This window comes from Parasteatoda tepidariorum, chromosome 6, assembly GCF_043381705.1.
Source record: "Parasteatoda tepidariorum isolate YZ-2023 chromosome 6, CAS_Ptep_4.0, whole genome shotgun sequence".
Classification (NCBI taxonomy): domain Eukaryota; kingdom Metazoa; phylum Arthropoda; class Arachnida; order Araneae; family Theridiidae; genus Parasteatoda; species Parasteatoda tepidariorum.
In genome coordinates this window covers 88,637,232-88,656,095 of record NC_092209.1, presented here as the reverse complement: position 1 = coordinate 88,656,095, position 18,864 = coordinate 88,637,232, and the positions used below count along the sequence as shown (strand labels likewise).

Genomic DNA, 18,864 nt, shown 5'->3' with positions numbered 1-18,864 from the left:
TTTGGCTGGGAAGTCTAGTTGTAACATTTCAGCAGGCATCATTATTAAAAATTACTACCTTTTCACTCACATGCGTTCTCAATTTCGATCTGTTGCTTGGTTCGTTACTAACAGCAATTGGGGGTAAGAAATTAGTATTTAACCGAGGAAAAAGCAAAAATTCTATGAATATCTAATTAAGCACCATATAGGAAGGAGAATGTAGTAAACAACTAGACTTCTTTGATTCCGCGAGAAGACAAGTATAGCGAACAAAGAGTACAGAAAGTAACCTTCAGGTTTCAACCTCCAATCAAACCACTTTTGATGTTTATTGCATGCCCCTTCCTCCACTGGAATTATTCAAATTTCAAAAAGGTTTTTGTTTATTCCTCATTTCAGTATTTATTTGCAATTAACCATATGTATGCTTTTTTATCTGAACTTTCGATAATAGTCCTTAGCACACATGTATGAGGCAGTCTTAACATAACACAACGCGTATTCAAATTTTTTATAGAATTTCTGCATGTAACTGATTAATAAATCTAGCAACTGTGTTAGAAATGAACTGATTATGGCTTTTAAGATAGAACTAAGATAGTTTATAGCGTAACATTGATATTTTATTTAGCCACAAACCACACATACATTGATATAATAACACTTCATTTTTATTTTCTTTTTTAGAGAAAAGAGGGAAACTGTTAATCAGACTTTTGGGATTAAAGCAATTGCAACTGCAGCAGTTGCTTCAGCTGATGCTCTTGCTTTGTCAGCCATGTCTTTTCCTGGCATATCATCTGCACTCGGAATTTTATCTTTTCCTGGAATCTTATCCATGGTATCTTTTCCTGGTAGTGTATCCGCGTCTGGCACTTTGGTTAGTTCATCTGCCTTGGGAATTTTATCAGCTCCGGGAATGCTATCCGAACCAGGAACAGCAGGAATTTCCTGAGGGTAAGGGGAGCTTTCCACAACAGCAATTACTACCAAGATAACAAAGAAAACAACCTGGAACATGGTTTTTGAAAGTTATATTTCAACTGGATATACCATTCATGTCTAATTTTTAGCAAAATGAATATAAATTAGGTAATTTTGAAAATGTAGGAAACGGGAATTCAGGAGTGACCGGGGTATTTATGAAGCAAGTCCCTTTTTTGGGGGGAAGGGGCACACTTTTAATTTTAAGTAGGATTTTTTTTTATTTTATTTATATTTCAAAATATTTTGGGGGCATGTTGTTTTAGCCAAATTTAATAATCCTCAAATCAACAACCTCTAAAGCGTAAAATGAAATATATAAATAAGAAATGCACTTTAACTACTAGTGCCTTATTTGGACAGAATCTATATATTTTATTTTATTTTATGACCCATTGGCAAAATGAGTCTTGGTTTGAATTTCATGGTGTCCTCCCTTTTCAACTACAATAATCAAAAATAATAGCAAACAATGCGCATGCGTTGCTATGGCGACCGCTGCTGTTAGATAATTTTTTTAGAATTCTTTTTCTTCACTTTTAATTTTGTCATGCATTACTGATTTTTGAGATATAGAACCAGAGAGATACCATAAATATTTCCTGAGTAGTGAATAAAAGAGAATTTCATCATTTGAACGATATTTTTGTTTTTATTGTTTTAATTAAGAATCAGAAATTCTAACGTACATTTCAAACTGGATCGTTTTCAATGCTAATTCAGGGTGAATATCACAAAGTAATTGACACGGTTCCAAAGGTTAGGGTTGAAACAAGAAAAACACGATGCCAAGGCCTAAACTTCCCGAGCCTGAAAAAGCCAAAGAACGTAGACGGGAATATCTTAAGCGTTACACACAAACGGAAAAACGAAGGAATTCATTGCAAATGCAAGCCTAAGGCCCGTCTCTCACAAAAGTACTAAAGTGATTGAGAGAATTGAATCCTACCGAACAGCAAATGGTGACTCTCCGAACCCCTTTCATGCAAATACGAAGATTGGGTGTTGATCATCAGTTAGGGACAAATGGATCCATTGTCAACGTACCCAATAACTGGCACAAGACTGTAAACTGTCTTCCGCGCAATATAAATGATTCATTCACTATTCGTCTAAAATTGAAAAAAAACCTAGTTTTCAAATCATATTTCTGATGAACTTATTTTATCTTAATTTGGTGTCCTTTTATTTTACTTTAATTCTTGATACTTCCTTTTGGGAATTCAATAATCAATCCTTAAACTCACAATTGCAAAATAACAGATTAGAAAAGCACATTATGTACTACTGCCATAGTTGGAAGATGACAGGATATTTAAAAAAAATTGGGGTGGGGGGGATTTTTTATATCTTCTTTTGGCCAACCTAGTCTTCCAGAAATTTTTATATTAATTTTCAATGCATACAACTTTGTCATATCGCACAGTAAAAAATTAGGCAAAGCACAACCAGTGCTTTAATTTAGTGGTAACCCACAGAAACAACGTCCCTAAGAATACGTGCTAAGTTTCGAAGAAGGCTGTTATAATAACAATGTGGGTTCCATTTTTTATTTCATTTAAATGCCTGTTTATAAAAAATACCTATGCACGATTTCTAATATGCTTACAGTTCTCAAACAAACCATATACCATTTGTAAACTCAATTTAAGAAAAAAGTGATACTCATATCTAGATAATTGTTTCAAATCTATATAATTGTAATTGTTCCAGATCAAATTACGGTAAGGTGCCCGTACATTTTGTGCATTATCCGTAAAAATTATACCACAATTTTTACTTTAATAATGATGCATCGTTTTTATCTTTAATTAGAGTGATTTAGTGATATTACGGTAATTATTTCGTTACCGTAAAAATTACGTTACTGTAAAAATTACGGTATATGAGATTTTTTGTCCCATTATATGTTCCCGTCAAAATAGATTTTACATTAAAAAGCACCTGACCTTCAGTATCGGTAATTTTTACCGTAATTTTATTCAGAATTTTTTACAGTTTGTACAATCAGGGTCAAGAGAATGATGTAAAAGTGTTATCAATTTATCTGTGGGTGGGAAAAATATTGTTTTGGTTAATTTAATTCACCACTAATTATTTCACTGATTAAATAGATTGAACCACCACTGATTAATTCAGCTGTGTGCACTTCGAGAACTAATGCTGGCGCAAGTTAAGTCATATTATAAGTGGAAACAAGAAAAAATTGTTGTACAGATGTTAAGAACTGTACTTTGCATAAATCAGTTGTTCTTTAGCAATCGTCAAGCAGCGTAATTGATAGCTTTGCAATGTGTTCAGACAGAAATAACGATAAGCGTTGTAAAAATTATTTTTCTAAAAAAAATTACATTGCACATGTATTTCTATATTTATTTATTTTGAAACTGGAATATTTGTTTAAATTTGTGGAGTGGGGAAACATCCTGACAGCTATTAGGGTGGAGAGCACCCTGTAGGTATATTAAGTTTTTATCTAAACTAGTGTTCTTCTCCCTCCTGCTTCCTAACGCTCGCCAACCCCCGAAAATTGCTACGCAATCTTACATGGTTTGCTTCGCAAACCAAGCTCGCTTCACTCGCTACTAACTTAGGTACATTGCAAATGCACAAAATTCTAAGAATTCAAAACAATCATTCAAATCCATATAACAACTTTAAAAAAAAAATTACATCTTTTTAGTAAATACTAAGTCATTAAAATAAATTTGAATTCAAATAAATGACATGTAATTCGTTAAACCTATTAGAAATGTGCTATAGTATAAAATCTTAAGAAAAAAAGAATTGTCATGATATCTCTTTAAAAAGGTTAAAATTTTGGCTATAATTAAGTCTATTAAAAATTGAAATAAGTGAACTGCAATGGGAAAACTTGCATAAACAAATAAATTCTAGTAAAACAAATAAATTCGTGATATAAATCAAAAATCGTCAAATACATTCATAATATATAAATTCGTGAAAAAAAAGCGCTTTCGACAAAATACTGAAATAGAGATCTATCGACAAAGACTACTCACTTCTGCCTAGCTTAATAGTATTTGGTGAGAATGCTCTATCTGGTTATTTCAGTTTCCGTTTTTAAAAGCGCTATATGTTGAGCCACCTCAGCTAGATTTGGCNATAGTATAATTCGTGATATAAATCAAAAATCGTCAAATAAATTCGTAATATATAAATTCGTGAAAAAAAGCGCTTTCGACAAAATACTAAAATAGAGATCTGTCGACAAAGACTACTCTCATCTACCTAGCTTATGCTCTCTCTCTGATTATTTCAGTTTCCGTTTTTAAAAGCGCTATATGTTGAGCCATCCCAGCTAGATTTGACATGTAACATTTTTTGCGGCAATCATTGGTCGATTTTCTAGCGTTGCCATTCAGGGAGTTGTAATGAGGGCTTTTTTTGTCACCGTGTAAGAGAAATATATATTCTATATATGACTAACGTATGGAGTGGTTTTAACATTTTTTACTTCAACTAAGTGCTTGACTTAAGATATTTTTTGTTTTTTTAAATTTCTTCATTTTATAATCGTATTAAAATGCCCAATTACTCATTGATTAAGTGAAAAACTTTTTCTATGAGCAATCTAGGTATTACATTCAGCAATGTTTAAATAGGCCACAAATGTGGTAGTGGCTTTGATAAATGACTAGACTGAAAATTATTTTAAAATTGATAAATCCTCAACCTGAAAAATGGCATTTACACTATGTCGGGAATTAAATATGCCTTTCTTTCCCAAGAATACTCATAACTTATTTGCATAATACATTAACATAATTTATTTACATATACTCATTTACATAATTGAAAAATTCAGTTGAATAATATACCATATCACACATAGAAAACAAACAAATATCTGGGTTTAAAAAAATGTTATGTAGACTTTCAAAATAGAGAACTATTTTTTTTCTTCCTAATTTTGTTCTATACTACGAGCATGCATTGAAAAATTGGAATATAATTGGAAGCAAAACGTGCAACACAACTTTAATATATGTCTTAAAGAAGTTAAAACCCGCATGCAACCCCATGCTACTACAATTCGTTAGAGCAATAGTTAACTCAATTATCCATGCAATTTTCCCAAGTTGCAGTCGGCACTGTATCACACATTAAGTTCTCATTCGATTAAATTAAAAGATTTCGAAAATTTACGTCAGCTTATTCCAGCAGGGTTTCGAGAAAAATGAGCATGCGCTCTTCTAGCGCGCATGCGTCAGTTCTGATGAAATACTCATGCTCCCATGAAAAAAAAATCAAACTTACATAAGTGAAAATAAGAGATTTTTCAAAAATCCGTAAGTAAAAAACAGCTAACTTAGTGGAATATCATTTTAAGTTAGCATCAGTTTTTTCTTTGTTAAATTATATCTATGTTTTTGAAAGTCTAAAAATTTCATAAAATACCAAAGTGCAAATGCACTATTTTAAATTTCAACTACTGTTGCATACACCATTATTTAAATATTAATTTTTTTCTAACTGTACCCTTCCCTATTACATGCATCATGCATAATTCACATTACTTAAATAATTGGCAGCCACGTCAGATATAAGAACTGTACTAAAGATGAAAATGACGCTGGAAAATAAATAAATCTGAAAAATTTAGATATGTTAACCATCTTTTATTTCATTTTCTTCACATTTCAAACACAATAAAATAATCATCCTCTTAAGAAAATCAAAACAAGGGATGTTTGTAAAATTGATAGAGTTTATAACAACCTGCAAATCTAAGATGTTTATAATGCAACTTTTTTTTACTTGACAATTAATTTGGAAAATCTTTTTTCTTTAAAAAATAACAGAATAAATTTTCAATAGATTTTTAACGCAGACTATTAATTAAATATATTTTCGTTCTTTTTTCCATTATTTTGTATTAGTACAAGTCAAGTTGAGTAAAAAATATTATATTTAGCACATTAATAATTTCTGGTTATGAAATACAGCATGAAGCACTGGTGTCTTTTTCTGCGTTAAAGATGAAATCTTTCTAACACGGCTCACTTCCAAACGATAATTTTTCAAATTTGCAAATAGATTTAACATATTCATCATTAAAATTTTTAAGATTATTATAATTTTTGTTCACATCGCCTTTTGCTGGTGAAGCAGAAATTCGTAATACAAAGTAAATCAAAAAATATTTTGCACAGAATTATGAAACTAGTTTTAAAAAATGTAAATAAATAAAAATAAATAAATAATAAAAGTTTCAATACAATTTTTAGTATTTTATTTTGTGAATATTAAAACTTTTTTTTTTCAAATTGAGGGTTAGACAGATTTTTACGTCATGTTCAACTATGAAATTTAAAATGACAAAATAGTTATAATGAAGTATAGATATAAAATTACATCTCGGTTTAAAAAATTATAATGAAGAAACTATTTGACCGTTTAGATTCAAATTTTGTATCTTGCCTTTTAAAATGTCAAATTTTGTATACATTGCACTTTAATAATTTTTGCCCATTATTAAATAAAATAAGAAAATTCTAAATAATCATTAAGAATTATTTTGCATCTTTAGACAAATGAATTTTGTAAATAGGTGCAAAAAAAATATTTTTTTCGTAAAATGTTCTTGAGATATAGGGAAATAAATATTAAGGTATATAAAATTTCGACCGTTATTCTGTCTAAACTATTTGGACTACCATCTATTTACTACTTTGAGAGTAAAAGCGAAATCTGGTGAAAGGTATGTTTATTCAGAGAAAAAAGATTTTTAGTCTGATTTCATAATTACGTACATAATTTCATAATTTCATAATTAATTATCATAATTACGTTAATTGAGGTTATTAAAATCATTTTCTAGAAAGTGATTCTTGATCATTCTAATAGTTATTCAGGGTAAAATCTTATTTTTTTATCTATCTGAAATCTTCATACTTTTCAATTATTTAAATATTCTCTCAATATAAAACATTATTCAAAGTTAATTATTTAAAAATAGTGTAACGCCAGATTAGTTCTAAATGTTATAAATATTTCTAAGAATCACAGAAAACATTCGAAAAATTTTAAGGTAAATAAATCTTAATGTTATAAGCATAAAATAATTATGTAAATGAATTATTAATTTTTGTAATTTATAATGAAAGTAAATATTAATATACGGTTTAGTAACTGAAATTTAATGATTCATTCGTTGGATAATTAATAAGCTGCGACTAGTCATTAAACGATTTTTTAATAAATTAATAAATTATTAGCTTTGGTAATTCAATATATTGTATAGATAATTAATTTAAGAAGCGTTTTAACATGGATATTGTTTCATACACTTAATGTATGCCGTTGTTTCATATGCATTCATATGCAAATTAATTTGCAACCCTTACATAAAAATGTCTTAAAACATAAAAGTGACTATTAGAAATTATTTAACTTAAGCTAAAATGTAACATATTAAAACTTATTCATTAAGATTAGGATAAATATTGTCTTACCATAGCTTTCATAATTTTGCAGAATATTTTTGATAATTACGAATGTTTAGATTGCGCGCTACTGAAAAAAAGCTTTTGTTTTTATAAAACCCGAAAAAAACCGTAAACCGTGATTAGAGTAATAAAAAAACGGCCACTTACGCATGTGAATATAATTTGCGCATTTCAATGAACTAATAAAGTCTGCATAAAAAAAGGAAATTGCTGTATTATCTATTGTTCCGATCTTGTTTTCTACCTCATCAAACTGTAGACAAAATGTTTTGAGCGTGACCTTTTTCTTAGTTTAAGTGGCTACAAAAAGTATGCATAAAAAGAAGATAGAACTTGATTGCTGATGCCTGTGCACATAAAAACGAAAATGAATCAGCCTTTTATACTATAGTATTCTGGGTAACTAAGTCTTAAAGGTGAAAATTACATTAGTTTATTTATAACTGTCTGCTTGAAATAATTATAGGTTCTCCATACACTGTAAAAAAAACTCAGTATATCTTTCTCCAGTATTTGGTGCAAAGTTTCTCATTATTCTAAAGTTTAGTTAAATGAAAGATCATTTTATTTCAGTTACACCATAAATTTTAAAGTATGATCGAGAAATACTTCCACGGTGCAACTTACTGCACCAAAATTTGGTAAAAGACACAAAACTTTGGCGGTGACAGTAAACTGAACAATATTTGTTTACGGCGCCATGATTTCTTTACAACTTGGTCTCGGTGTATCGGCACGACTCATGCATGTTGTTTCAAGTACCAACTTATTTAGTTAGATAAATGTTTTATTTGCATTAATTCTAAAGTTCATTTCTTTTATGTTGCCTTTTTAAATTTGGTTGGAGGTAGAAAATAGTTAGAGGTATGTCTTAAAACAGCCTACTTCTGGTTAACAGTTTTGTTAGGGTAAATAGCAACTGTGCCTACATTTAGGCGCTTTGAGAATACCTAAGAATGGTGGAACCTTCCTCTGCGTTTATAAAAGAAAGAATGAAAAAAGGTGTTTTACTTCTTTAATACACCTACTTTTAGTGCAACCTTCTACCAATATTTGGAGCTAGTGAACATACCAAAATATGCTAAAATTAAGCTCCATTTTGAGTAGCCAGCTAATGAATACCAATTATTGGCGCAACGTGGCTCGGAATTTTTAACAGTGTACGGTGAGTTTTCAAAGAATACCTTTTTAGAAAACTTTTAAAAACGAAGAAAATTTTCTAAAGCTACGCAGATCTTAATACACTATTGATGATGTCAGAGAATGAAAACATTTGCTGTCCCTTGACTTCATTTTAATCACTGAAATAAAATTTCAAATTAAATTTTTAACCAATCAACCTTTTAAGTAAATGCAGATGCATAGAAATTGGTATTTTTAAAAAATGTCTGCGTAAAACCGTTTTTAATATGTCAGATAAAACTACGTCCAAGTCTTCTTTGATACTTATTTAACTGCAATTAATAAACCAACAGTCAATTAAATTATTTTAACTTATCTAGTTGTGAAAATTGCGTTATATGTAATACATACTACAGCTTATCTAATACACAGTTTTAAAATTACTTTTTGATAAAAATTAAACAATTGAATATTGTAAGAGGATTTTTCTCACTATGGTACAACGATTAAATTATTACCTTTACATTGACCGACATATGTCCCTTTTTACAATGAAAGGAAAAGCATGGCCAAAATTGCCAAAGAATGGTAAAATTTACCGTGTTTCTGGTTCTATCGGAACACCAAAAAGCTCTGCAATTTTTACAAAAATGTTTTTTAATGATTTTCGCGAAATCAATAATAATATGGCTTTAAAATAAATGATAAAATTTGGTAAATGTGGTAATTTTGTCATAATGCCTTAGAGCATGACATAAAAACCATGTATGCATTTACTATTATTAAATTTACTCTTTAATTTTATATTTTTTACTAAATGTTTAGTAATAATAACTATCACATTGAGATTTTGAATATCTGTCAAACTGTTAACATAGAAAAAGAAAAATTACGAAATGAATGGTTTAAATATCATATATTTCGGTTTTATTAACCAGAATTGTATTTTTTTACCAGAAATGTTATAACCATTCAGCTTTGGTAATTTAAGCAAATCATAAGTAAGCCATTTTAAAAATTGCCGTGGCTGTATTTTATGAAAATAAATCATTAACATGGTAAGTGTGCTTCATTAATTTTCCACTCCGTTTCAAGCATAATTGTTTTAAATTGAATGCCTCAATGTTCATTTGTTTTTTTTAAGTGTAGGACCAAATTATATTATTTTATAAACATTTCTGTTTTTCAATAATGCCTGTTGAGTTGCACTTTTTTCTCCTCTTCTACTCTTTCACTACTCTATTGGCTGTTAATTGTAAACACAGATTATTGAAAAATTAGCTTTATTGATATTTGTTTTGAAATTGTAATACTGCTAATTTTTATGATTACCCCCTTTAGAGTCATGGAGGCTGAGAGGATAGAGCGTTCGCCGTCCAATGGGGGAAACTGGACTTGAATCCCAGCGATATGACTGGTTGATTCGAATTCTGCACACGACTGGCACCGACCACAGTCCCGGCGTAAATTATCCTTTGTGGTAGACGGATCATGGGTTAGAGTCCCATGCAGTCTTTTATTGAGAAAATACTTGCTTCATTTTCATCTGAGTTAAAATGAATAAAATAAGCTAATAACCTATCATAAATAGCCTTTTAATGCATTAACAAGACTGTTTTAAAACAAAATATGCCTTTTTGTTTCGCCTTAAAATTCGTCTTGAAATGAAGCAATATTTTATTTTCCAATCAGTATTCTCCGTAAGTATTTAGTAGTCTCTTGTGCTTTTACTACTAGTACTGCAATGTGTACAACTTGTGATTTGAAATGTTTATTCAGTATTAATGTTATTTTTTAATTTTTACTCTTTCTATTTCTTTTTGGGGTGCAAAATTTTATGAACATATTGATATTAGATATTTTTGAGTGAATAAATAACACACGTATGAAGCAATATTGCATTTTTTTTTAATTTTATGTAATTTATTTCACGAACTTATTTAAATATTTATTATTGTATAAAATTTATTCATGTAATTTTCATAGTATTTTATTTCAAATTTCGAAGTATATTTCTTTATAAAATATAGAAAAATNCACACATATGAAGCAATATTGCATTTTTTTTTTAATTTTATGTATTTTATTTCACGAACTTATTTAAATATTTATTATTGTATAAAATTTATTCATGTAATTTTCATAGTATTTTATTTCAAATTTCGAAGTATATTTCTTTATAAAATATAGAAAAATATATTACAACAAAAAAAAGTTTGCACCGTTTTGGATTTGTTCTTTATATATATATATATATATATATATACAGCTTTATTGTTTTACGTAAATGAGACTGGTTTGCACTTGTTTCCGGTCGTGTATCCATCGGTTAAATTAGACTATACATGATATAAATTCGACAGTATATGTTACATAAATATAGAAGATATTTCTTACAGCATGTTTTATATTAGTATAATATAATAATTAGACCAAATTATTAGAAGAACTGTAGTGTTTTAATAATTGCATATTTTGCACTAGCATATAGGCAATACTTGTATATTAAAACATACATGTAATGGGCAATATCAGAGAATGAGGCGTGGTGATTCAGGAGATTTTATATATGCTTCCGATTTGTATTCATTTTTAACGTATTACATTACAATGTTAACCGATTGATACACGATCTTAAACAAATGCAAATCACGCAAAAACAATAAAGCTGTATAGTATCACCTGATAATTAAAAATATACATAAAATCTTATAGTGCGTCTTATAATTTGGCCAGGGACTCTATATATACACATTGCAAGAATCCTTCGAAAATATTTCCACATGAAAGAGAGGCGAGGTGATTTTGAAAAATAAAAACATGTGAATAGAAAAGCTCATAAAACAGTTTTTAGAAATTTAAAATTCGTCCAAAATAAACAAAATCTGCAGTAAATGTCATACGTGGATACTTGGAGAATTTTTTTCTCATTTTTCGCACAGCAAGAGTCATTTGTTTTTTTCTTCCTTATGCAAGAGGAGACTCAAAGCGATTTCGAGATTTTTATTAAAAGATCAGGTTTTTTTATCGTTAAGCGTAAAAGTAGATGGCTGTACAAAATTGTAACTTTATACTACAATCAATTTTCCCTTTACATGAAAAAACACAGTCAGGATTACAAGACATAGAGGAAACTACACGAATTTTTTTCCTTATTTAAAAACTTAATCAACTAACAAAAACTCAATCAACTAGAAAAACTTAATCAACTAGAAAAACTTAATCAACTAAAAAACTTTAATCAACTAGAAAATCTTAACGATAAAAAATCCTTTTCTTTTAATAAAAATCTCGTAATCGCTTTGAGTCTCCTCTTGCATAAGGAAGTAAGTTGATTAAGTTTTTCTAGTTAATTAAGTTTTTCTAGTTGATTAAGTTTTTTTAGTTGATTAAGTTTTACTTATTGATTCAGTTTTTCTAGTTGATTAAGTTTTTTTAGTTGATTAAGTTTTTCCAGTTGATTAAGTTTTTTTTAGTTGATTAAGCTTTTCTAGTTGAATAAGTTTTTTTAGTTGATTAAGTTTTTTCAGTTGATTAAGTTTTTAACTAAGGAAAAAAATTCGTGTAGTTTCCTCTATGTCTTGTAATCTTGACTGTGTTTTTTCATGTAAAGGGAAAATTGATTGTAGTATAAAGTTATAATTTTCTACAGCCATCTACTTTTACGCTTAACGATAAAAAATCCTGTTCTTTTAATAAAAATCTCGAAATCGCTTTGAGTCTCCTCTTGCATAAGGAAGAAAAAAACAAATGACTCTTGCTGTGCTAAAAAATGAGAAAAAAATTCTCCAAGTGTCCACGTATGACATTTACTGCAGATGATGTTTATTTTGGACGAATTTTGAATTTCAAAGTTGATTAAGATGATTTTAGTTGATTAAGTTTTTTCAGTTGATGAAGTTTTTAACTAAGGAAAAAAATTCGTGTAGTTTCCTCTATGTCTTGTAATCTTGACTGTGTTTATTCATGTAAAGGGAAAATTGATTGTAGTATAAAGTTATAATTTTTTACAGCCATCTACTTTTACGCTTAACGATAAAAAATCTAGTTGATCTAGTTAATTTAGTTTTCCTAGTTGATTAAGTTTTTTCTAGTTGATTAAGTTTTATTAGTTGATTAAGTTTTTTTAGTTGATTAAGTTTTTTCAGTTGATTAAGTTTTACTAATTGATTAAGTTTTTTTAGTTGATTAAGTTTTTTCAGTTGATTAAGTTTTTCTAGTTGATTAAGTTTTATTAGTTGATAAGGTTTTTTAGTTGATTAAGTTTCTCTAGTTGATTAAGGGTTTTTAGTTGATTAAGTTTTCTAGTTGATTAAGTTTTTTCAGTTGATTAAGTTTTTCTATTTGATTAAGTTTTTCTAGTTTATTAGGTTTTTTTAGCTGTGTTACGGCGACTTCACCAACTGAGCGATAAGTTGCCAATAGGGCAGCCCCTTCTTCATCATCCAATCAGAAGGACTTTGAGGGGTTGCCCTGAAAGGGTGAAGAATCTTGAGGAGCCGTCCGGCAGTTGGAAGCTGAGCAGTCTGAAGGAAGGACGCTGGAATGAGGGAGAAAGGGTCTAGGGTATGTTGGCTTTATTTATACTTTAATTATGTAGCTTTGTGAGAGTTAGGGTTTAATTGTTTTGTAATTATCAAGATGTGTATTTAGATAATCAGGATAAAAATTAATCATAATTTGTAGATCTATTGTTTTCATATTATTTAAATGAATTTAGATTAGCTAATTTAGGGATCCTCGTGTGAATATACAGGTAATGAGAGAATTATTAGATCTTACTAAACAACAATGCAATGTACAGTGAACTTCGTATCAGTTGATTAAGTTTTTTTAGTTGATTAAGTTTTTCAAGTTGATTAAGTTTTTTTAGTTGATAAGTTTTTCAAGTTGATTAAACTTTTTTAGTTGATTAAGTTTTTCCAGTTGATTAAGTTTCTTTAGTTGATTAAGGTTTTATAGTTGATTAAGTTTTTCTAGTTGATTAAGTTTTTTTAGTTCATTAGGTTTTTTTAGTTGATTAAGTTTTTAACTAAGGAAAAAAATTCGTGTAGTTTCCTCTATGTCTTGTAATCTTGACTGTGTTTTTTCATGTAAAGGGAAAATTGATTGTAGTTTAAAGTTATAATTTTGTAAAGCCATCTACTTTTACTCTTAACGATAAAAAATCTAGTTGATCTAGTTGATCTAGTTAATCTAGTTTTTCTAGTTGATTAGGTTTTTCTAGTTGATTAAGGTTTTCTAGGTGATTAAGCTTTTTAGATGATTAAGTTTTATTAGTTGATTAAGTTTTTCTAGTTGAATAAGTTTTTTCAGTTGATTAAGTTGATTCAGTTGATTAAGTTGATTAAGTTGATATTAGTTGATTAGGTTTTTTTAGTTGATTAATAAATTTTTTAATTTTTATATATTTTCTTATATTTTTAATTAATTTTTGTTGAATAATAGACAAAATTGTAAAAGAATAAATGAAATTTTTTTTTATTATTTAAAAAAAGTGAAATAATTGGTGCAAATTTGACAAAAAATAATCCAAACGGGGGACACTCTAAAAAAAAAGTTTATAAATGAAATCTAATTTTTTAAAGATATTTACATTATTTAGACATTTATCTTTGAAATGACCTAAAATATATGATCTAGCAGCATTTTTTCATGTTATAGAACATTAAATCTTTGTTTCACTATAAATTTTCGTCAAAAACATAGGTCATATTTTATTAAAATGGCCATAAAAATTTTTATATTTGAAAAATTCTTATTATTTTAGGTCATTTCAACACCAATAGTGCTCAAAACATGTGCAAAAAATTTCAGGGCAATACTAATAAAACTTTTTGAGTTATTACGTCCCCCGTTTTAAAATCTTAGTAAAAATAACTCTTGAGAAAACTGCATTTAAAAGTTATGATATCAATTTGTTCATTTATCTATTTGTGCAAATGAATTAAAATCCCCCTGCTTTGTACATTGCACCCTCATTTTTCACAGATAAAAGAGTTTTTCTTTTTTTCATTCCTTTCAAACTTTTCCGTTTGCCTTTTCCAATGAGAGATGAATGTCTCTTGGCATCAATCAAGCGTATTTCATCCACTTTTGAAAATCCTTTAATGGTATAAGTGCCTTTGGGTATTCCTAAACTATCTAGTACAGAAAGAATCCCTTTTGCACCATCATTAAATTGTAATATAGATATATAAGTACCTAATTTAAGCGTGAAAAGTTCAAACGCGGCAATAACTGCAGCTTGCATGCCAGGTAGATTGTCAACATTGCTACGAATAGCAATACCATAGTAATTTTGGAGCATATCAATAAACTTTTCGGTCAATTTACCTTTTCCACCTAATCCTTTGATAGTTTTTTTCAACCTTCTCAAGCGGGAACCAACTCTTTTCTGTACATGACCTATGCATTCTAATTTCTTGACACTATTAGGGCCATAGATATCTTTAACATTATTAAAAGCTTTTGAATCCCCATCTCCATAGTACGAAGTATATTTTAAACTACGTTCAGATTGAGAACGTTCAAAAATCCGTCGAACACCTACAGTTTCCATACTTCCTGCTGAACCTTTGTGGTTTTGGCACACATGTTTCACAAGAGAGCTTCTTGATGTGCTAGATTCTTTTGCATGCTTGTTGCAAATCCTACAGAATTGGCTTAGCACTTCTATGTCCAAAACTTTTCCCGTGTCCACAGAAAGAACAGCTGCACATCCATTTAGTGATGAGTAACCTCGTTTCTGCCATGTTCCATCAACTGTTACACCACATTCATTTTTATGCGTAGAAATTAACTTTGATGCATGTAACATGGAAGATTGTGCTGCTTTATATGCAGCCTCTGACAGTTTTATCTCTTGCACCCTGTATGAAGTTTTGGTCATGAATGGAACATCAAGTGAGCTAAATAGTTTGTGTGCTGCTGAAAATCCTTTGCCAATGATTCTCATTCCAAACACGACAAGAAGATTGAGAGTGTTCCCCTTGTCAATTTTTGAAGTGGAAGTGAATCCCTTCACAAAAGAACAGTCCTTACATTTCAGAGAGAAGTTTGATTGGAGGCCATATCTGGAGTCTTCATTCAACAACAGTCCTTGCTTAAAACAAGATGGGCAAGAAAGTAGCATGAATATTGACATCAAGACTTGAATATCAAAAATTCTATTACCAGAAAGGGTTTCAAAATTATCTTTAAAGGAAATATCAGTCAACCCTTTTCCAATTTTAGAGGAACTGGCATTTTGTGTGGGATCAAAAGCAATCCCTTTAGTGTCACCCATAGCAGGAGCAGTGAACCGATTACCAGTAAACTTTCGCTTTTTCTGACGAATCTTTCGTCCGTGACCCATTTTAATAAAACAATTTATTAAGAAATAACAATAAAACAAAAATTTAATTAAAAACAAAACAACTTATGTAGCAAATATAACAAATATTAAGCAATAAAAGCGAATAGAAAAGCGTGTGTCAATTTGAAAAAGATATAAACAAACATGATGCCAGGTTTAGATATATGAATTTTTCATGAAATATTATTTGAGGCTTTACAGTAGTATTTTAAAAAAGAACGAGAACTGAGAAATCTAAGTTCATAGTTAGAAAAATAAGAAGAAGCTAATGATAAACTTTTAGTTTCGGTTTCGAAACGCTACTTGCAGACGAAAGCTGTCTGATAAGCTCCCGCTAAAACAGCTGTAACTTCGTTTCCAGTGATCAGAAAATAAAAAACTAAATATTTTCTTGAAGCTAATGAAATGATATAAAATGTAAAACATAAAACTCAATTTGTCAATTTTTGATGAAAATCGCGATTTTTGGGTAGTCGGATACCTTAAAGCATTTTAGAACGCTTATTTCTTCATTTTAAGCTTCTCAGAACACTCTATTTCGNTTCCAGAGTCGTAAAATCCCATTTCGGTTAAACGGTTCAGAAGTGTGTGGTAAAAGGTGAGCTGTCTGATCAGTCTGTATCTGCTCTGATCTGGCCCTATTGGTTCGAAGTTCATTATAATGTAATGTAATATCCACGGTGATTCCAGAGTCGTAAAATCCCAGTCCGGTTAAACGGTTCAGAAGAGTGTGGTAAAAGGTGAGCTGCCTGATCAGTCTGTATCTGCTCTGATCTGGCCCTATTGGTTCGAAGTTTAATATAATGTAATGTAATATCCACGGTGATTCCAGAGTCGTAAAATCCCATTCCGGTTAAACGGTTCAGAAGTGTGTGGTTAAAGATGAGCTGTCCGGTGAGTCTGCATCTTTTCCGATCAGGCCTTACTGGTTCGGAGATCATTCTAATGTAATATAATATCTACGGTGGTTCCAGAGCCGGAAAATCCCAGTCCGGTTAAACGGTTTAGAAGTGTGTGGTTAAAGGTGAGCTGTCTGATGAATCTGCATCTGCTCTGATCTGGCCCTATTGGTTCGGAGATCATTCTAATGTAATGCAATAGGTGGTATCAGTTTCGGAAAATCCACAACCTGTTAAACAATTAAAAAGCGTAAGCCTGAAGGGGAGTGACTACTCCCACCATCTGCCATCCATTCCGAATTGTGGTAGCGTGATGTATGTGTCATCGGATCATCACTAAGAGTGAATGCCAGACCGTCATCAATAACCCATTAATGTAGATTTAGTGTGGAGTTAACAACCAAACCAAATTTAGATCTGGAACAAAATATTAAAGTATCTCATTACAATAAGCATTTGGAATATTTTTCTGGGTGGTTGATCATTGGGAATGGAATAGATGGAATTCTCTATCAACCATTTTGTGTGACATAAGTCTCTCAACTCTCGTGCGATGAATTAATTATTTACAAATAACTAAGCACTCTTTATCAGTAAGTCAAAAGCAGCTCTACTTTACTTTTGACATCCGATTTAAGAAAAGAATCGAAATTAAAGAAAACCACTTTTGTGTTTTTGATCAAAGTGTTAAATAAAAAGAAGGACTCGAATCATTTGTTCCGGTCGGGAAGAGATCATTTATCTTTTCTGCTCGAGGAAAAAGCCTCTAGCATTATTTGAAAATATCTAATCTCTAATGTACTGCTCGAAAACATTATCTGTGTAATTACAACTATCAGTCTTATATATGGGTCAGTAACGTCAACCACATTTATATCCACAGGACCTCAGGATAAGAAAAATATTGATTTTTTCTCTGTTCTTTAGAACTTTAAAAATACACATGTGAAATAAAGCAAAGACCCTTTTATTCCATATTTCTCGTTTTCCGTTTATAGAAACAATGACGCTTTTATTCCACCTTGCTTATTTATATATAAATATAAATAAGCAAGGTGGAATAAAAGCGTCATTGTTTCTATAAACGGAAAACACTTTAAAGAAGTGCTGAAACTTTGCATTTGATTTCGAAGTATAAGCAACGTAAATTTTGAATGAGCGCGTAAATGTTAAAGACTTTTAATGCTGTAAAATCTACGTTTGAAAGCGCTGTCATTCTAAATGCCAATAATTTGATTTGAAGAGCACACATTCTAAATGTGAGTTCTTCGAGTTAATTTTAATATGCAGACAGAATGATATTAAAGTTGGTGTATTTTTCTTCATTCATTATGCTTTTAAAAATTCATTCAGATGAAATTTACGACAATAACGATGTTACTTAAACTTAATATACTTGAAAATCTAAAGACATAAACATAATTCAAAAAATTATATTTAGAATTTTAATTTCGTGAATTTTTTTGGGGGGGATAAAATGCAATAAATAGTTGCTAACTATAATTTAAAGTATTAATAAGCAACAAAAAAGAAAAATCACAGAAATTGTTTAAAGCAAGCAAAGTAATACAAGAGTTATTTCTGCAATTTTTTTCCAGTCTAAAAGTGCGACGTTTGAGAAATTTTGTTCAACAAAATGTCTTTAAGATCATTTTATGAGTTTATGATTCAGTGTTAAGCAATAAATTTTATGTCTTAAAGTAACAGCAACTATATTAAACAAGGTACAAAAATAATTTATTTAACCAATAAAATATTATACAAGATAAAATATTTTTCACAACTTTTACACTCGTTTTTATTTATAAGCTTTTAACCCTCGCATGATCCAGTGGGTTCATTTAATGATCAAATACTAATTTTCAGTGAATATTTATAATTATGATAAGAAAAAAAATTAATGCTTGCAATATTTTTCAGGGTTACACTGTATATACTTTGAAAATTGTTCCTTCAATAAAAACAATAAATTAAAAAATTTAATTGTTACATGGTGTTACAAAATGACCCTATCCTTGAATTTTAATACACTGCTGGACAATTGCTA

The 18,864-nt window shown here is 29.7% G+C and overlaps 1 protein-coding gene across 1 annotated transcript; it reads right to left on the bottom strand.

Annotated features, from left to right (window-relative positions):
* Nucleotides 1-583: 583 nt before the first annotated feature.
* Nucleotides 584-7,595, bottom strand: LOC107449301 (SH3 domain-containing protein 21). The gene is made up of 2 exons (XM_016064798.4): nucleotides 7,446-7,595; nucleotides 584-993 (listed from the first exon to the last, which is right to left on the bottom strand). Exons 1-2 carry the CDS (start codon nucleotides 7,455-7,457, stop codon nucleotides 691-693), a joined length of 315 nt encoding a protein of 104 aa, XP_015920284.2. The 5' UTR covers nucleotides 7,458-7,595; the 3' UTR covers nucleotides 584-690.
* Nucleotides 7,596-18,864: the final 11,269 nt, after the last annotated feature.